A 21,267-nucleotide genomic window follows, 5' to 3' on the forward strand; every position below is an offset into this window, starting at 1 on the left:
AGTTCCATGTAGATAGTCCCATAAGTGTTCCATAGAATTCCTGCTGCAGTCCATACACATGAACCAGTCTGGAAACACTTCACAGAAAAGTTAAGCCACATGATGGTTGGTGCTGATTCATTTTAAGTAGAGCTGAGAGTGTTTAGCAGGAAGAGGCTAAAAGAGGAGAAAGGGGACACGGAGCTTCCCAGCTGAGCACTGGGTGTGGTTCAGAAAACAACCACAGTTCCAGGCTCTGCTGCTCGCCTTCCAAGAGATTGCCTTAAGCTGCTGTGCTGTGGTCTCACGCCTAAAGAAGCGATTGAAAGCTGTGTCTGCCAGCCTGTGCGTCAGACATGTCTTTATCCAAACATGGTCTTTCCTTCAGCTGCAAATGTCAACTTCGTACCAACACTTGGAGTAGTAGAGAAAAGAACCCTAAGTTATTGAGAAGTTCATTCTATGCTGTTCATTTTTGGCTCATTTTTTTGACTCTGTAGAGCACATTCTTAGAGGAATAGATTATAAAAGTAATAATTCCTGACCTGAAATGCCTTCAAGTTTTTCCCAGCATCACTAAGTATAGACTGTCCTCCCAGTCAATGGTCTTCTTGTTTCTTTATTCTTTATGCCCTTCCAGCTTCTGGTAAAACTCCTGAGTCGGTTTCCTCAAGATCAACCACAATGTTAACACTGGCCCGTCCTCTCAATGATGACACCCCAATTCTTAGAAATCAACCATAAACCCTTATCCTCTACACATCAAGACCCTGCAGAGTCATCGATGAATTCAGAGTCAGATCCACGGAAGAGGGACGAGAGCTCTACTCTCCGATGGTCCCTATGATCTCAGACATGGAGCTGAACTTGATCCTTCAGCCTAGTGATCTGTAGCTCTTGACTTATTTGCTTTGTCCAGTAAAAGGTTCCATACTATTAAAAGAATAACGGATCCACTTCCACCTTGGCAGAAATATTGAAATACTATGCTTCTCATATAGAAAGATTAGTATTAAGTTACAAGCTTAGTTTAATTGACTAAGTATAAATCTGTTTTAAAGTTTTTCTTTATTCACAATAGCTTTTGTTCACATGTGAACAAAAAATAGCTTTTCTCAGGTTGATAGTTAAATAAAAACTAAATTGTATAGAGCTCTGTATATTTTTTACATGTGCTCAGACATATCACATAAAATATCAGCAATCAGGCAATTTCCATCAGACATATTCCCATCAATATGGCAATTTTTCCAATAATTTAGTGGTAAGGCTATCAATAGCTTATCAGTAACAAAATATAGACACAGTAATAGTGGATTGGGGTAGAGAACAGTGATAGAGTTTGCCTAGTAAGTGTGAGGTACTGTGCTCATGCCTAGCATGGCTAAGAATGAGTGAATGAATGAATGGTAACAGTCATCATTCACACCTAGTCCTCTAAGAACTACCCATGAGACCAAGCATTGCTGCAGTAGAGGTTTCCATTTGTAACAGAAGCCACACCAAACGTTCCCCTGGCTGGATATCATGGCCTCTTTACTTTCCCCTGTCAAGAAGTCATGTTTGTTTTTCTTTCTCTCTTCTGCCTTTGACTCAGTCTTACTTTCACACATTTGAAGGTCAGCCCGAAGCAATCACATTTCTCACACATATGTATATAAACAGTGATAGAACAATACTCGAAATACTAATTTCAACATCAAATTACTTTAACATAACCAGTAAGGGCAACATACATGCCCTAGATTGTTAAGAGTTTACTTATGTTAAAAACTAAGAGTGACTGACAATACTTATTTCAGATATTATCGTTCTTGACCCATTCCTATTTCTCCTTTTTCCTCCATTTTTCTGTCTCTTCTGCCTTCGTGTGTGTGTGTGTGTGTGTGTGTGTGTGTGTGTCTGGTCTGTCTGTCTGTCTTTCTGTCTGTCTGTGTTGATGTATACCTTGTATGTAGGTGCCTGTGTAGGTCAATGAAAGGTCATAGGATCTCTTGTAATGAGGGTTACAGAAGATTGTGAGCTGCCTCGAGCATGTGTGATCTCAGGTCCTCTGGAAGAGCAACAAGCACCCTTATTGCTGAGACACCTCTCTGGCTGTCATATATTCTACTGTACAAAACCATGTGTTATAATAATTAATAGTGTGAAAATATTTTCCACTTTAGGTAGGTACATTTATGTCCTTTATAAATCAAGAAGTTGGATGTTTACAGAAAATACAAAGTTGCTACACCTTTTTGAATATTCCAATTTTAAACCTTTAAAAATATTTCTTAAAGTAAACAAGTTACCAAGCTTTAATATCTCAACCATTTAATAATGGCTCATTAGTCTTTTGCTTTTAAAAACTTCAATCACTTTTCATTTTTATTTGGTTTTGTAAAATGGAAAATGTGTAAATATTAATAGTTCTTCTTAACTGAGAACATATAGCCAATATCTCAGAGACTGAACATAAGAACTGCATACGGCAGGTTCGATTGGATGCCAGTTGCTTTTTCTTTTGTATGAAGAAGCTGTGTACAAGGCAAGGATTCAGAGGGAGCTCCCAAGGCCAGAGACCTGTGTGTGAAATGCCAAAAATCCTCTACATCATGCACAGGCTTCGCTTGGGTTAAATCACTTGCTATTTGCAAGAGTGAGGCCTCGTCTGGAAAATGGAGTTAAAATGGAGTGTTGTCCATGAAGAACTGTCTGCAAAGCAAAATGGATCAAGCTGCTGAACCACTGTAACATGTGTACAAGAAAAAAAAAATCAATAAGGTGTTTCACTCAAGAAATTTTAATGCATGTCCTATAAAATGTGTTTAAAAAACAAAGTTCTTTTTTTGAAAAAAAAAAAAGAAAAAAAAATCTTGCGTGAAGTATCAGGTGTCCACAGGAAGATCAGGAATCCAAGTGTAAAGAATAGAGACAATGTAATTACAAAATAAAATGATGCTTGTATGAACAGTTTTTTCTGTGGGTTTTTAGAATTAGTATTTTGTTTTTCTTATTGTTAATATTACTTTAAAAGTAAATAAGAAACATTTTGGAGAGACTTTATTCACTAAATTCTGAAGCTGGGGTAACTATATCCACATATGTTTTTAAAGTCAACACTCTATTCGCATTGTGAGCAGGTTAGACCAGAAAAATAAATCCTACTCCAATATTTCCAGAAGTACAAGGCAGAGACTTTCGACTCAAGAATCTCATAGGAAATGACTTAGATGTTTTACTTTGTCCAAACATACATACATATGCACATGATACTAATACCAGAGGGTAATAGTGCAATACTTCATAAAACAGTCGCAAGCTTAGCATTGTACACCCTGTTAAGAAAAAAGCCATAAATGTCTAGAGTCCCTGAAGTCTCTTGGTGGAGTAAGTTTGCAGAGACAGCAAAACCCACTTGAGAGCCCTGACCTTACACCCTTCTCCAGGATTGTCCTCTCTCTTGGAGGCCCTGCACTCCAGGCGTCTAAGACAGGTTTGTGCTGTGTCCTTTCCCCTCAGTGATATCAGCTTCTAAACAGTAACTAACTGCTAAATGAACTAAACTCATTCGTATAAAATTTCCAGCGGGCTTCCCTTCTGAGAGCACAGTGCCTGAAAGAGAAAATGTGAAAGCATTCAGAGAGTTAGTTCATACAGTAAGTAAAATACTGAGTGAAGTTCCAGGAAGGGGAGATTCAACCAGGTGGGGGAAAGTCCTGTTGTTGACATGAATGGAGCAAACTCAACACTCCAGCTATTGGGAAGGGTCGCCCTCTCTGTGATCATCTGAGACCATGCTGAGCAAGTTTAAATCATAACCATCACATTGGTGCACACTGACACAATGAAGCAGCTCACAAAAAGCCAACCTGCAGCTTTTAATCAAGTCATCTGAAGTATGAAGTAGAGGTCACGGGGCAGTAGAGGAGAGGGAGTAACATGAGCTCTGGGCTCCTAAGGCTCCTATGGGTCCAGCAGCTTCCTTGTGCCTGCCCTCAGATGGCTCACTTCCACTGAATGATCCAGGAAGACCTAGGTCACAATGAGAGTGTTAGACACCATGGGATTACTTGATGTCAAAGTTCAAAGGTCCTATCACCACCAGTTCAGAAGTATACAAAGAGCTGTCTTTCAAAACAGTGTGTTGGCCCTCCATGCCAATTCACATGGCTTTGCTTCAGAAACACCAAGGGCTCCTGGCTCACCCCAGTGCAAGTCCTCAGCACAGTGTCCCTCCAACTGTTACCTCCAGCACCACAGGTCACCTAATGTTCTGACTTTTTATCAAAGTCCCACCTAAACTCAGTGCACTCTCCTGCTCTTGCCTCTAGACAAAGCCAGCCAGAAGGATAATTCCAAGTGAGGAGTGTTTCACCTTGAGGTCATAAAGAGGTGTACCAACTTCTGTGATTCTTTTTGATGTGTGCAGATACAAGATAAGTCATTGGACCTTTCCTTTAAGTGGGACATCTATAACTAATGAAGTGTAAAAGCCCTGAATCTTTGTATGAACTACTGACTTACAGGAAACCTTCACCTTACTAAAGCGTTCAGAGTTCTAGGTCACACTTGCTCGTCCCTCCCCGTGCATCCTCAGTGTAACGGATCCATGTGATCTGAAAGTTTAGGTAACCCTTGCTCATCGCTTCCCATGCATCCTCAGTGTGACGGATCCCTGTGATCGGAAAGTTACCCGGATGATGTTGCAGGTTTGTGTCTTTATTTTGTTGCTTCTATTTGAGTTTTGCGTCTTGCCATGTGCTTTGGAAATGCCATTGATCAGACAGTCAGAGAGTGTGCGTCTCAATTGAGGTGAATGTGGTATAGAGAGTCTAAAAGAGCGTGACCTATAAGACTTCCGTTACTGAGCAATGGAATTATCTATTGATTTCTTTCCTCACAATCAATGTGTTGCTGTAAACTAATTACAGAACATCTTTAGTATCTTTTCCCTAAACAGTTGACCACATTTTTCTTCAAAAGCTTTCAATCTACTACTCTAGAAAGAAAATAGTTTCCCTAAAACATCTGAACTTATAATAATGACTTCAACCATCAAATAATAAATATCTATATATCAGGCTAAAAATATTAAATAGTTAATATAATTGTCAAATACTGAACTTTTCAGAGTAGTCAAAAATTCTTGGTTATGGCTATCAGCACTCATTGCACAAGTTAACAGTGTATAGAGAAACATAATTTATAGAACTTACTATTTATAATTAACAACAGTGAGTGTGCTTTGAAGATTCACACCTTACACTGTAGGGACTCCTCATGTGGAGCCTACAGCAGATAGAGTGGATTGGCTGTCTTCTGAAAACAACATAGAATTTGAAATACTATTAAAGGTGACCTTTGAATGTGCCATTATATTATAAGTCATCATCTTTTGCAAGAAAGTAATCTACTCTCAATTACTCAGGTAATTGGATAGTTGAAAGTCAGTATTAAAATCAATTTGCCTGGGATTAACAGTGACGTTTAACATAGTTATAGGAATAACTGTGTGAACATCGATGGGAAAATTGATTCTGAGGTTTGATATTTCTTCATTTTTTTATAATTAAAATACAAAAAGGATTTATAATCGTGGGTAATATTTAAAATGAATTCTTCAGTATGGAGTTCATTTCTTTAATTTTTATATCTCAAAATTACCGCTGTCTTCTAGCAGGACAGAAATCCTTCAAGCCTCAAAAAGCAGATTCATGACCAGCAACTTTTCCCAACCAGCCCTGCAGCTCTGCTATGAGAACACAAATGGATCCTGCATTAAAACTCCCTATTCTCCAGGGCCCCGGGTCATCCTTACATGGTCTATGGCTTTGGGGCTGTGCTGGCAGTGTGTGGGAACCTCCTGGTGGTGATTTCAGTCCTCCATTTCAAGCAGCTGCACTCTCCAGCCAATTTTCTCATTGCCTCTCTGGCCAGCGCTGACTTCTTGGTGGGCATCTCTGTGATGCCCTTCAGCATGGTCAGGTCCATCGAGAGCTGCTGGTACTTTGGAGATACATTTTGTAGCCTTCACAGTTGCTGTGATGCAGCATTTTGCTATTCTTCTCTCTTCCACTTGTGCTTCATCTCAGTGGACAGGTACATCGCTGTCACGGACCCTCTGGTCTATCCCACCAAGTTCACAGTGTCTGTGTCTGGAATTTGCATCAGCATCTCCTGGATTCTGCCCCTGGTGTACAGCAGTGCAGTGTTCTACACAGGCATCAGTGCTAAGGGGATTGAAAGCTTAGTAAGTGCTCTGAATTGTGTAGGGGGCTGCCAAATCGTTGTCAATTAAGACTGGGTTTTGATAGATTTTCTTCTATTCTTCATACCTACCCTTGTTATGATCATTCTTTACAGCAAAATATTTTTGGTAGCCAAACAGCAAGCTGTAAAAATTGAAACTTCTGTAAGTGGCAACAGAGGTGAATCATCCTCAGAGAGTCACAAAGCCAGAGTGGCCAAGAGAGAGAGGAAGGCTGCAAAAACCTTGGGGGTCACTGTGGTGGCTTTTATGGTCTCGTGGCTCCCATACACAATTGACTCATTGGTTGATGCTTTCGTGGGCTTCATTACCCCTGCCTATGTCTATGAAATCTGTTGCTGGAGTGCCTATTATAACTCAGCCATGAACCCTTTGATTTATGCTTTCTTTTATCCTTGGTTTAAGAAAGCCATAAAGCTTATTTTAAGTGGGGAAATTCTAAAGGGACATTCATCAACTGCAAATTTATTTTCAATGTAAGCATTAATACAAAATTCAGAAAATTCCTTAAGGCATAAAATTATGAAATGGTGACAGAACTAAATCTAAGAAATGACCGTTATGAAGCTAGAAAGATACAGCATAAAAATATTAGTCAGGAGGAATGTCGTGTCAAAGTTAAAACATTAAACTGTCATTGACATTATTATTTTATTGCATGACAAACATGGCTTTTATGTCACCAATGTCTTTGAACATGCACTTGCATTGTTTCAGTGCATTGAATTTTTAAAAGATTTATTATTATTATTTTTTATATGTAAGTATACTGTTGCTTTCTTCAGACATATCAAAGAGGGCATCATATCCCACTAGAGATTGTTGTCAGCTGGGAATTGATCTCAGAACCTCTGGAAGAGCAGTTAGTGTTCTCAACTGCTGAGCCATCTCTCTAGCCCCAATGAATTGCATTTTAGATCTCATTTGTGGTTGTGAAATCTCTAAGGAAACGATCTTTCTTCCTTTGCTGTCTGCAGTACAGTATTACGTTTCTATAGTTCAGGAAAAAATACCATAAACCTGCTTGTTTCACTGTCATACAACAATGCAACGTCTCAAAGCTGAGCACTGCAAGCTTAAGGTCAAGCCTTGGCAGAGCTGATTTCTTCGGAGGGAGTCTATCCCCAGCTTGCAGAAGGCTCTTGCTGCTTGTCTGTGTCCTTACCTCTTCTTACAGGGTTATCAGTCACATTGGATTAAGATGTGTCCTCTGTTGCCCATTTAACTCTTTTGCCTCTTAAAAAATGGGGCACAGGGGGAGCATGCACAGTGTCTTAGGACTGGTATTTTAGATTTAATGACAGACACTGCCCTGAGAGTGGAAAAATCCTACACTAAAAGGTAGAACCAAGGAAGAGAAAATAAGAGTCAAGTAAAGTAAAGGTTCAGGTGTGGTGCGGAAGCTGAATAGGGGGTCGCTTGGGAGAAGGAAGAGTATTAGCAAGAAACAATGAAAGGCAGTGTACAAGAGGGATAAACTAAAATAAAGTACAGTGGTTGTGCAAAGCCATGTAATACAATAACAAAATGCCATAATAGAATGAGTAACTTTGTATGCTAACCTAAAATTTCTCAACGAAACATTGTATCTATAAATATGTGCAGTTACCATCTGTCAATGAAAACTGAGGACGTTTTGTAGGAAGGTACACTAGTCTTTAAGTTCCTACCCCTACTTGTTTCTTCTGTGTATGGTGAGGTAGCTTATCCGCACATACGTAGAGGAAGAGCTATAGAACCATCCTCTTTAGAGCCAAGTTGACAGTAGGGTCTAATATTACCCAACATTATTGCAACATTTGAATATTCTTTTAGAAATACTAGTTAATAATAATGAAATCAGAGGAAAAGTAGATATTGTAATTCATAATTGGGGACTTAAACTATCATTATTTTGAGATGTGATGGCTGAGAATAGATTTATTTAAATTACGTCTTACCGTTAAGGTCTGTTCCCACACCCTGATCAGTCTTTTCATGGAGCAGATTAAAGACCTCTCTTTCACACATAGAATTATTTGGTTTTGATGAGAGATGGAAGCACGTAACCACTTTAGGTCATGTTACAGATAACACTTTACATAATTTGCTTTCTATGTTTGTTAAAAGTTCCATCCCCGGGGCATCTTGTTCTATTGATGGTTGAATGCATTATGCATGCCAATATTTCAAATGAGAGCATTAAGAAAATCTGAGGTAAGCATTTTAAACAAACTCAGTAAACCAACAAACAGAATACATCAGAGAGGTTCATAGGCAGTAAGAAATTATTCACAGTTCACTGAGGGAAAACAGAAGAGGTGAATTTAAATTTTACAGTGACTTTTTCTTTTCACCAGATATTGTCCAGTTCCAGAAGAGACCAGGAAGAGTTCAGGATGGCTTTGCCAGTCTCATCAGGCAGTGAGAAAGTGTTAGACTTTTTTTTTTTTTTAAATGTCCCAACCAGAAAGAGGAGCCCACACCTCATGCCCACAGCCAGTGTTTCTAGGAAAACCTTGGACCACAGTATTTCCTGAATGTAAGGGCAGGCCTTTCATTCAAATTGTCTCAGGGTTTATGGTGGAGAGAACAGTGGGGAGATACTGCTGTGTCTCTTAGTGATGTGCCAGAAGCAAGTGGGTTTGTCTCTGGGAAGGATCATATCTGCCGAGTGCCTTAAAGTATATAAAAATGGTATAGGGAAAGTTTCAACCTCGATAAAAAGTAATCAGGAATAAAATTATATGAAACAATATTGCAGAAAGCAACAGAAGGAATCAGTAATTTAAAAAGTGTAGGAATTCATGTTGTTCTTTTATAATAGCTAAATTGAATCCCATTGATAATCTTAATACAGCTAAGCTGAGAGAATTTAATGAAATAATAATCAAATTTGGAGAGTTCAGAAAATAATTATAAGCTGTTCTTTATTTTTATTGAAAATAGATTTTTTTCATACAATGTATTTTAATTACAGCTTCCCCTCCCTCTATTCCACCTCCCTACCTTCACTCCCATTCATATCCACCCCCTTTCTGTCTCTCATTAGACAACAAGCTGATGTATGAAGGATAATATTAAAATAAAATAGAAGCAATAACATAAAACAAAAATCAAATCAGAATAATACAAATCCAGAAAAAGAAGAAGAAACGAGGGGAAGGCCCAACAAACACCTAGATCCTGAGACCCACCGTTCTCACACTTAGGAATCCCACAAAAACACAAAACCAGAAGCTATAATGTTTGTACAAAGGACCTGTAAGTGGGGTGTAGAGAAGCCCTACATGATATTATAAGACAATGAACCTCCAAAGACGGCTTTAAGTTTGTCTTCTGTGGCCATCTACTGCCATCTACTGCTGAGCTTGTAGCCTACACTTAAGAGTAGTTTGTTTCCCCAGAGAGACTCCCTTGGAGAAAACTAAATTTTCATTTGCAAGTGATTATCAATTGGAAACAGCTGCTGGATTAGGGATAAGAGCATGTGTCCACCTCTTCCAGCTCTAGCATGCAGTCTGGTGCAGCCCTGTGCATGCCACGTCAGTCTCTGAGTTCATATTTTCTTGGTCCTGCTGTGTTTAGAAGGCCTTGCAGCCTTAGTGTCCCCTCACCACTCAGGCTCTTAAAATCTTTCTCCCCCTCTTTCTCAGGGTTCTCTGGGAAGGATTTGATGGAGATATCTCTTTTAGGAGTGTTCAGGAGGAGGTTTCTCAGATGATGGCTAAGCAAGGCACTGATCTGTGTACAGCAGAATGGCAGTAGGAGTCATCTTATTGCTACCTTTAGAAAATAAGTTTAGAACAGTAGTATTTGGTTTTACCCTAGGTCTGTGGCGATGTAGACTTAAGTTATTCGTCATCCATGCAACCTCAGGGATGGATTCCATCTCATGAAGTGGGGCTTCAGTCAAGGTAGACTTTGGTTGGTTACACTCACAAACTTTGTGACTGGCTGCATTAGCATATCTTGGAGGCAGGACACCATTGTAGATCCAGCTTTGTAACTGGCTTGGTGTTTCTGTTTCTCTTTTGGTGCTGTGCAGAATAACCTTCCTGTACCAAAGTTACTAAGAACATAGGGGTGAAGGCTCTATTTGGCACCAGCTTGACTCTCCCATGTTCAATCAGTCTTGTAGATATAAGACAGTTTTAAATTTGCCAAAGGGAGAGAAAGCATCTTTTAACGATTCAAGCTACAGTTATCAAATACCTTGTCAATTTCAGTTTTAATCTTTAAACCTATGCGCTATTCCAAACTCAATTTAAATGCTGTGTAAGTTTTATTATCAAGATCTGTGGAGAGCAGATGACACTCGCAGAAGCGTGCTGTGTTGACATGATCACAGCTGTGCCACAGAGGCCAACGCCTTAGTCCCGCCGAAATAAAACTCCATCTCTTGGTGAGAGTGGGTGCTGCCAGTGTGTGAGGAAAGAGTCCATCACAGCTTCAGCAAGTGTGGCTTCCTCCTCCCAGGTGGCTGACTGCTTTCTACAGAGACCCAACCTGAGGAGACTAGCTAACCCCCCTACTTGTGCTTACATTCAACACACTGAGGTTCCAGGATACCTTTGCATCTCCATCATTAAGTATATGGTTCACCCAATCCACACTTTGATCGTATTCTGTTACTTCTATTTTTCTTAATCTCCTGTTGCCCCACCCCCACCCCAAGGTTCACAAGTCTAGCTTTGTGGGTCATTGGCTGGAGTAAAAATTTTCAGTCTTTGTAAGTTCATATAAAAGACACGCAATCCAGATATTTTATTTATAAGCTACAAGCTTAGATTGGGCAGCTCTAGGGCTAGACTTACTTATTGTTACTTGCTGTTTCTCTTGGCCACACAGTTCTTGTCTATGGCAGCTTCCTCCTACTCCATCTTCCTCCTCTTACTTTCTCTTTCCCACCTGCAACCTCCACTCAAACCTCCAATCCCACCTTTCTCCCTCCACGGCCCAATCACAGGATTTAGCCTGTTACACTGGGGGAAGGCTCAGATGGCATCACGTGAGTACATGAGGATCTGCTTGTCAGGGACACCCATATCTTGAGGAACCAGTATTTTAGCATTGGAATACAAGCAGCATTGGACCAACCCACTACACTTAGCAGTGATCATTATACTTTGTCAGAATGTAACTAAGAAATAATCCAGTAAGATTTATACTTCAAGCAAAACTGCCATAAATTCCCTATGGCCACAAATTATGCTGGTCTTATCAGCTTACCAGGTCTTTTACTACCTGAACCTGATATAAAACTTCTTCCATATCTGGTGGTATCTCAAATGTGTGTGTATGTGTGTGTGTGTGTGTGTGTGTGTGTATCCAGCTTACACCAATAAGAGTCTCCTAGCAGTTGCTGAAAATCTCCCAGGAAGCCACTGCACATCCTAAACACCTCAAAGTGATTCCACTTTGATCTTTTATCTATGAACATTTTATCTTTTATCTATGAATAGTAAGATGTAAATAGTGAGAAGAATCTATGCTTGGTAATTTCTACTCAAAATTTAATGTTTTGTATAGAATAGCTTCAGTGGAAGAGTCCAGTAGAGACGATATAAATAAGAACAACAAAATGCCTTCCTCACATGCAGATGTATGAAAGGGCTTTCTCACATGTACATGTATGAAAGGGTTTTCTCACATGTACATGTATGAAAGAACTTCCTCATGTATACATGTATAAAAGTCCCACCTCGGGACTGTGAGTCACCTCTAAGTGCAGCAGTGTGGAGGCCTAGGAGGCAGGGAGTCAAAAGTGGTCTGGGATAAATGTAAAGGCTCTGTTAGGAAATGAAAGAAAGAGAGGGGAGGGGAGGAGAGGGGAGGGGAGGGGAAAAAGGGGAGGGGAGGGGAGGAAGGGGAAGGGATTGAAAGTATGAAATCAAATCATATCAAATGAAAGACTACAGAGCTGGGCTGGAGAGATAGCTCAGCATTTAAGAGTACCAGCTGCTCTCCCAAAAGTCCTGAGTTCAATTCTCAGCAATCACACAGTGGTTTCCAACCATCTATAATGAATTCTGATGCCCTCTTTTGACATGCAGCTGTTCACGCAAGATAGAGCACTCATACATAAAATAAATAGATCTTTTAATTTTTAAAAAAGAGACTGCACAGCAAAATAAATAAGTGAAAAAGCTGTTTACAGAATGGGAGGGAACTTGTATCACCTATTCATCTGATGACTCTTTAGTGTCGAGAATATGTAAAGACACAACAGAAATAACAACTGGAAAAAAACAAACAGAGATTCAACCAACAACAGGCTAATCATCTGCAGAACAAAAAAAGAGACAAAAATGGTCAATCAGACTTGGGGTGGTAGATCTCCTTAGGAAAAGGAAATAGAATAGATAAATACAGATGGATGGGGTGGGGGTGGGGGGCACTGGACTAGGAGGACCAAGCAGGGAATGGGATGGAAGAGGGACATGAGAGGAAATACGGAGAGAGTCTACTAAAGTTAAGGACCACTTGAGTACTGACACAGTAGAAGCTTCTTAAAATACGTACATATGAATGTGATCTAAATGAAATTGCCAGATAATGGGGAGACAAAGCTCCAACTGGAAAATTCTTCTTATTGAATGAAGCTCCCAACACTGGGAATGGGTTACATCTAATTGAGTTTTTCACCAGAGAGATCCCAAGGGAACTCTCAGACTACCCAAGCTGTTGTCAAGGCTACAGATGGTCTTCTACAAGCTGGTGGCAAGACCCTGTTGTGAAGATAACACCTACACAACTCATTGAACACGGAAAAGTAGAGCTGATGCCCTACCTAGAGCCTTCACCCCTATAGACCAGTGTTCTTACTACTGGAAAGTGTTCTGTATGGTACCAAAGGAGAAAAATAAACACCAAAGGAGCTAAGAACCCTATAATCTATAATGGTGTCTTGCCTGAAAGACAAGGTAGTACAAATGTGGTACCAAGCTTGTAGGAATAGTCAACCAGTATCTGATTTAAGACACACTTCATGAGCTGGAATCCATTCCTGACACTGCTTGGGTGACTAAAGACTAGATAGCCTGGGGAGGTAGAGAAAACTCAAATTCTACTGTTCTACTAAAGGAAAATAGCAGTAAAACGACTCCTAATGACATTCAGCTAGACTCATAGATCAGTGCCTTGCTCAGCCATCATCAGAGAAGCTTCCTTCTGAAGCAGATGAGAACAAATAAATGACAGAGCCTAACAGCCAGAAAATATGCAGAGAGTTAGAGACTTCAGAACCAGTTGGCCATAAACAGGGTGTCTCCATCAAATCCCTCCCCACAAGGATCAGGGAACCCCGAGGAAGAAAGAGCATAAGAGTGAGAGGACACTAAGGAAGCAAGGCCTTTAAAACACAGCAGGACCAAGACAATATGAGCTCCCAGAGACTGAGGTGGCATGCACAGGGACTGACTACACAGGGCTGCACCAGGTTGGCTTCTAGAGCTGAAAGAGGTGGACACATGCCTTCATCCCTAGCCCAGCAGCTGTCTCCAATTGATAACCACTTACAAAAGAATATTGACTTTTCTCCTAGTCTCACTGGAGAAACAAAGTACTCCTTAGGGTAGGCTGCACGCCCAGATGGCCAACAGAAGCAAAGTCAGTGACATCTTTGGCTGATCCTTGTCTCATGAGCCCTGTAAGTGCACTTCCTTTATTTTTTGATATTTTAAATTTTATGTCATTATTCTTAAATTTTAGTTTCTCCTTTTTCCTTCTTACCCTACAGGTCCTTTATTATAGCTTCCAGTTCGATGTTTTTATGAGATTCCTATGAACCTATGTGTCTCTATTTCTTGTGCCTTTTCTAGGGCCCTTTTCCTTTTGTTTGTTTTGTTCAATTCTGATGTGTTAGTTTTTGTTTTCTTATTATATTATATCATTGTCTCAGAATCCTGTTTGTTTTCTTTTTAAAAAACAATTATTTATTTATTTGTTTATTTATTTATTTAATGTACTCTATCAGCATGTACAACTGTAGGTGAGAAGCAAACATCAGATCACATTGTAGATGGTTGTGAACCACCTTGTGGTTGCTGGGAATTGATCTCAGGACCTCTGGAAGAGCAGTCAGTGAGCTGAGCCATCTGAACCACTGAGCCATCTCTCAAGCCCGCCTGTTTGTCTTCTCATGAGAGACTGAAAGGAGGTGGGTCTAGACAGGAGACCGTAATCAGGATATGTTATATGAGAAAAACATCCATTGACAAAACACAACAGCAAAAACTATGTCTTACGTGATTGGTAAATAGCAGATAGTGTACTTGTGCAAACTGTGGTGACACATAGGCATTCTGCTCCTCCAGTGGACCCACACCTCTGCTAGGAGAATGTGAAAGGTCCTGTGTGTGAACTCCCTGCTCTTTCAGGTCCTGGGTCAGGGCTTCTAAGATCTCCACCTCTCTCTACACTAAATATCTCCCATATGGTGCAGTCGTCTGGGGAAGCCATAGAGTGAGGTACACGATCCATCTCCCTGACAGTAAATGACTATTTTTTATTGTGAGAATCACCATCACTGTGGGCTTGGTTTAACAAGGCCCAACGAGGTTGGGAGAACAAAGGTTTTGTGTCTCATTTAGGGAGTGAAGGACAGGAGGCTTTCTGTTGAGATGCAGCAGATGTTAACATGCCCCAACCTTTGTCCAGCCCAGAGACCCTGAGGGTTATCCTCATAGATTGGGAGACATTCTGGAATTTCTCCATGCTACAAATATCTGAACCACATACTATTAGAACCCTAGATACAGGGTCATAGGTCATTGCAGCCTTAGATATAGGGTCATAACTTGACTATGAGACAGTTGGTTCAGAGTGGAAATGGTATCTCAGTGACTTCAAAACTGACTGAGGAATGTGAAGGTATGTGTTTGGAGAGTCCTCCTACTCAATATTCTTTATCATGTGGGCAGAAACAGGCGATTAGCATAGGAAATTAAAAGGCAAAGAAATGAACACAGTTGGAGAAGGTGTTAAAAAGTCTTTAACAGCCATGAAAGGGCTGATGCATATAACATGTTTTTAATCCTCTAGATCAAACTATTTTGAATTTTTTTTTCTCCTCTGAACGTTAATGCTTTTTCAGAGGAAGGATGGTGACTGAACTTGTTATACAGCAGTAGAGGCAGAAGTCTGTGGCAGTCATGAGCACCCGAGGGACAACATGGCCTGTCCTGCTTCTAGTTGTTGGGGGAGGGGTAGTGGGGGAAGGGTGCTGACCTTTCCCCAGAAGAAATTCTTAGCACCCAGAGGATAAAGGAAACACTTAAATCAGCATGAAGTTGTAGACTCTAGCTATTCCTTAAAGAGTCTTGATCAGAAATGGTTCATGGTTTATGTAGGATTAGACATTGTCATAATCTTGTGACCATTTTAGAGTGATTTTTCTATCCCTGGCCGGAAGAGATCCCCCCCCCCCGCCCCCAGAGCTACGAATGTTTTGCAGAAGCTGAATTTGCAGGTTTCCAGATAGTTTTACCTTTAGCAAACAGAACTTGCTTTGTACGCAAATATGGGTAGAGGTTGCTCCGCAGCGGAAGAGAGCAGATGTTAGCCTTTCAGGAGAGAGGAAAGGCAAGCAAGTTTACAGAAGCAGAAATCATCAGCTGCTTTAGCTGTGTTGTCTCCGACCAGAGAAAGTTTCCTATTCTGTTTTCTTATTCCTATGTAACCCAATATTTGCTTAGCAAGCTTCTTAATTGATTTAATGTTAAAGCTTGCTCTTCTCCCTTCACCGGCCTTCATCTCCTTCCCTATCATGGCAGGAAAAAAGGTGCTCCTCGTGTGTGTGTGTGTGTGTGTGTGTGTGTGTGTGTGTGTGTGTGTGTAGCCTGCTCCTTGGAGTTAGAGAATCGTATTCCAGAAATAGAAAACAGGAAGTACGCTCAGAATCAGTATGGAGTCCATGGATGCCAGCCTACAGAAGAAGAGTGCATCTTAAACTTACTAAGATATATTTCTTTCATTTTGTAGCATGTAGCTCTATAAGTAATTTAAATGACTGCAGAAAAATCCATTACAATGGCAGCAAAGCTGGGTCTGACAGCCAATCTACATTCCTGTCCCTAGGTATGCTTTTGTCCCTTGCCCTGGAGGATGACTTGTGTAGAAATGCAGACTGCTTGTCATGAGGAGTGTGTCATGAGGTAGGCTCATCCCCTCAGCCACTGTCCCTTTCCCTTGTTTACGCCACTCCTGCTGTGCATGACACCCCTGTTGCAGAAGCTCAACCATGCATGTAGATCCTGACGGTGCGTTGTCATCTTCTCAAGACTTGGTACACACACTTCATTCTGGGTATCCTTGCCCTATTTTAACTGGCATTTACTGTTGTGTTAACTTTTTCCTGGAGGAACATGAACAAATGCCTACTCATCTTTCAAAGGCAACCAACAACCATACAGAAAGGTGATTCTAATCATGCCCAGCTTGCTAAGCCAATGGCTTACTTATCGTTACTTATAAGGCTACCGACAGAAGTATGGGTGAGAGATTCCCTACAACAATCCTGGGAAGTTGCAGGCTCCCATCAAGCTCCTCTCCTCCAACAGCCAGTAGCAGCTAATATATTTTGCAGAGGAGCGAGGCCTCATGTGTACAAAACACTGTTTTATGCTCTGTTTGTTTAATGCTTTATGAGACTTGTGGGAGTTACTTCATGAACTACTCATGACCAGTTCCTGAGTATGGTGAGCCCTCCCTCTCTCCTCTCCATGAGTAAGGTTAGTTGGCCCAGGTGCTGTGAGGGTATAATGCAGAGAGCCACAGATCCTCTGATTTCAAGGGAACTAAAGCCCTGTTGTGCCCAAAGGATAAGATTCCACAGCAAAGAAAGGCAATCAAGCAGGAAGAATCTCCAGGGAAAGACCTGAGGCAAGAAAGAAGACATAGAAAGTAAGAGGAGGGAGCCAGGTGGTAGTCACTGCCCAGTACCCTGGAGATGGCAGAGGCAGAGGCAGAGGCAGAGGCAGAGGCAGAGGCAGAGGCAGAGGCAGAGGCAGAGGCAGAGGCAGAGGCAGAGGCAGAGGCAGAGGCAGAGGCAGAGGCAGAGGCAGAGGCAGAGGCAGAGGCAGAGGCAGAGGCAGAGGCAGAGGCAGAGGCAGAGGCAGAGGCAGAGGCAGAGGCAGAGGCAGAGGCAGAGGCAGAGGCAGAGGCAAAGGCAGAGGAATTTGTGAGTTCCAGGACAGTCTGGTCTGCAGAGTGAGTTCCAGTAGAGTTGAGGTTACACAGAGAAACTGTTTCAAAAACCAACCTAAACCAAACCCAAACCAAAATAACATGAAGAGGAAGGAAGAGGAGGAAGAGGAAGAAGAGGAGGAAAAAGGGAAAAGAGAAATAAGCCCAGGCTGGGTGAATCAAAGTTTTCACACAACTGGGAACTGAGATTACTTAGTGCTGGGATATGTGTGACCTTTCTGGTTAACTTATCAACATTCCTCTATTATCCGTATGCCTAACTGATGTAATCTATTAAAGTCATTTTTATAACTTAATTTACAAAGTGGAAATCCTTATGAGAAATAGGTAATCCAGCTAATTTATTTTACTTAATTTTAAAATTGTGCTTAATTGTTGAATTAGGTTGTACACTGTATCCTCTAAAAAGCATACCTTTCAAAAGCCACAAAATCTTATTCACACATATTTTTAATGGATATGATTTTTATTTTTATTTATTTTTATTAATTAATTATTTTATTTATTTACATCCCAAATTTTTCCCCTTCTTAGTCCCCCCTTGAAGAGTTCTTTGCCTCTGAGAGGGTGCCCACCCCACCCCCCACCCCAGCAGCCTCCTCTCTGGGGCATCAAGTCTCTACAGGATTAGGGGAATCCTATCCTACTGGGCGAGACAAGGCAGTCTCTGCTACATATGTGCTAGCAGCCTGGGACCAGTCCCTTTATGCTCTTTAGTTGGCTTAGTCTCTGTGAGTTCTCAGGGGTCCCAGTTAGTTGACACTGTTGGTCTTCCTATGGGGTTGATATCCCCTTCAGTTCCTTCAATCTTTCCCCCTAACTCTTCCATAGGCATCCCCAATCTCAGTCCAATGCTTGTTACCAAGCAAATGGGGCAAAAGTTCCCAAAAGTTCATGCTGAAGTGAACAGAGTTACATAGGTACAGGAGAGTATGCAGTGAACTGGAGAAGCCAGCAGATGGAGAGGCCCCAACAGGGGAGGAAGACAGGAGTTTCTCTTCTGGGGAAAACTGGGAAGTAGTATAGGACCCGCCTGACAGTAGTCCTGTCTGCTTGGTGACAGGCAGGGATTCATACAGCACTTCATACCACTTGGATCTAGCCACTTGCTTGTGGGTTGAGTGATAGGCAGGAGATGGGCAGACACTGGACAGAAAACATTCCAGTGCTGGCAGTTGGGAGATCAGCCAGGATATACTGCAGCAGGAAGTAGAAGAATTGTAGCAACGTACTAAAACAAATGAAATGTGCAGGCAAGAGAGATGACTCAGGGGATGAAGATACTGGTCATCAAACCCAACAACTTGAGCTTGATCCCTAGGACCCATAGGATAGAAGGAGAGAACCATAGGGGGTTTTCAGAGGGAAAACCAGGAAAGGGGATAACATTTGAAATGTAAATAAAGAAAATATCTGATAAAAATCTTTAAAAAGGAAAGAACCAACTCCTACGGGTTGTTCTCAGACTCCCATTTTCATGCTCGCACAGAAAACCAAACACATAACTAAATAAAATAAGTAGGTTATAAGAACAGATTTGCATATTACTAGTAATTTAATTCCCTACTGAGCCTAATTTATAAGTTACACTTCATCTAGATAGATGGATGATAGATAGATAGATAGATAGATAGATAGATAGATAGATAGATAGAGATAAATAGATGGGAAAAACAGTATAAATATGGTCCAGTGTCATCTATTATTTCAATAATCAATTGGGCATCTTTACCTTGAGAACAAATAACTGTGATGCACACCATTTTGGAGTGACAAAAACTATGTATACATCACGCAGACCTGAAATACACAGAGCTGAAAGTGACTACACTTGGTATAACTTACCATTGTGCCAAACCTCTGTGGTAGATCCTCTCCTTGCCGATTTTCTGGGAAACTGTACTAATTCTATGATGACCCACAAGGCCTAATTACTGGTTCCATAATATTGTAAGTGCACCTACATTCTTCTTCAATACTGAGTTCAAGAAATTTACCTTCAGTTCCCCAGTCTCTGGTACGTACAAACACTGAAGAAATGGAGAGGGATTGTCAGAGGAGAATAGGAAGTAGACAGCCACTTGTGTCATTAAATGTGGATAGATGGATTGTGTCACTCAAAATATAGAAGTTACAGTACTAATTTCCAGGACTGCAGTAGTGAAGAAACAATTAAATTATGTAGTTAACGTCCTATCAAGTCTAACATGACAGATGTGCTTGCAAGTAGAGAAGACCACAGCACAGACACATACAGGTGAAGAACCTGTGAGAGAAAAGCCATATGCAAGATTCTTATTCAGGTCTTCCTGGAAGGAAATCAGTGCTGACATCCCATGATCTTTGACTTCCAGCCTCTAGAATGTAAAAAAAGTAGATTTCTGCTCTTCAAATTTATTAATATTGAAACATTATGGTAGCCCTAGCTACTCATGTGAAATTTGAAAAGGAAAGGATGCCCATATGAGACTGAGTGACAGCCCAGGATAAACTAGCTTAGAAACTAAGCAACAAAATTTCAAAACTGGAAAACACTAGCGCAAATGCCTATGATGTATACAAAGCATAGGTAAATAAGACACCTACCAAGCATTCACTATTCATTATTTAATGCAATAAACATATTTACAATAGTTTAATCTGCCCACAGCTCCTTTCCCACTTAATTGAAAAAATATTGTTTCTCTAACTTAGAACAAGATTTATTTACTTCTTATATCAAAGTTCATCCTCATTGACTACATGTGGAGATATTCTTAACATCATCAACTTAGTGTTAATACTTACTCTGAAAACAAACTTATGGTAGATGAATGACTCTTTAGAATCTCCCCACTTAAAATAAGCTTTATGGCTTTCCTAAACCAAGGATAAAAGAAAGCATAAATCAAAGGGTTCATGGCTGAGTTATAATAGGCACTCCAGCAACAGATTTCATAGACATAGGCAGGGGTAATGAAGCCCACGAAAGCATCAACCAATGAGTCAATTGTGTATGGGAGCCACGAGACCATAAAAGCCACCACAGTGACCCCCAAGGTTTTTGCAGCCTTCCTCTCTCTCTTGGCCACTCTGGCTTTGTGACTCTCTGAGGATGATTCACCTCTGTTGCCACTTACAGAAGTTTCAATTTTTACAGCTTGCTGTTTGGCTACCAAAAATATTTTGCTGTAAAGAATGATCATAACAAGGGTAGGTATGAAGAATAGAAGAAAATCTATCAAAACCCAGTCTTGATTGACAACGATTTGGCAGCCCCCTACACAATTCAGAGCACTTACTAAGCTTTCAATCCCCTTAGCACTGATGCCTGTGTAGAACACTGCACTGCTGTACACCAGGGGCAGAATCCAGGAGATGCTGATGCAAATTCCAGACACAGACACTGTGAACTTGGTGGGATAGACCAGAGGGTCCGTGACAGCGATGTACCTGTCCACTGAGATGAAGCACAAGTGGAAGAGAGAAGAATAGCAAAATGCTGCATCACAGCAACTGTGAAGGCTACAAAATGTATCTCCAAAGTACCAGCAGCTCTCGATGGACCTGACCATGCTGAAGGGCATCACAGAGATGCCCACCAAGAAGTCAGCGCTGGCCAGAGAGGCAATGAGAAAATTGGCTGGAGAGTGCAGCTGCTTGAAATGGAGGACTGAAATCACCACCAGGAGGTTCCCACACACTGCCAGCACAGCCCCAAAGCCAAAGACCATGTACAGGATGACCCGGGGCCCTGGAGAATAGGGAGTTTTAATGCAGGATCCATTTGTGTTCTCATAGCAGAGCTGCAGGGCTGGTTGGGAAAAGTTGCTGGTCATGATTCTGCTTTTTGAGGCTTGAAGGATTTC

The 21,267-nt window shown here is 41.0% G+C and overlaps 1 protein-coding gene and 1 pseudogene across 1 annotated transcript; one reads left to right on the forward strand and one right to left on the reverse strand.

Annotated features, from left to right (window-relative positions):
* The first annotated feature begins 5,589 nt into the window (after positions 1 to 5,589).
* Positions 5,590 to 6,712, forward strand: LOC110303445 (trace amine-associated receptor 8c-like; annotated as a pseudogene).
* A 13,490-nt stretch (positions 6,713 to 20,202) lies between these two features.
* On the reverse strand, positions 20,203 to 21,267 carry LOC110303695 (trace amine-associated receptor 8b). Its single transcript, XM_021174878.2, has one exon. The coding sequence runs from the start codon at positions 21,235 to 21,237 to the stop codon at positions 20,203 to 20,205; it is 1,035 nt and encodes a 344-aa protein (XP_021030537.2). The 5' UTR covers positions 21,238 to 21,267.

This window comes from Mus caroli, unplaced genomic scaffold, assembly GCF_978045245.1.
Source record: "Mus caroli unplaced genomic scaffold, Mus_caroli_1 scaffold_9, whole genome shotgun sequence".
NCBI lineage: Eukaryota > Metazoa > Chordata > Mammalia > Rodentia > Muridae > Mus > Mus caroli.

Excerpts from the sequence above, each read along its gene's own strand:
- LOC110303695 (XM_021174878.2), bottom strand. The coding sequence starts at position 21,237 with ATGACCAGCAACTTTTCCCAACCAGCCCTGCAGCTCTGCTATGAGAAC.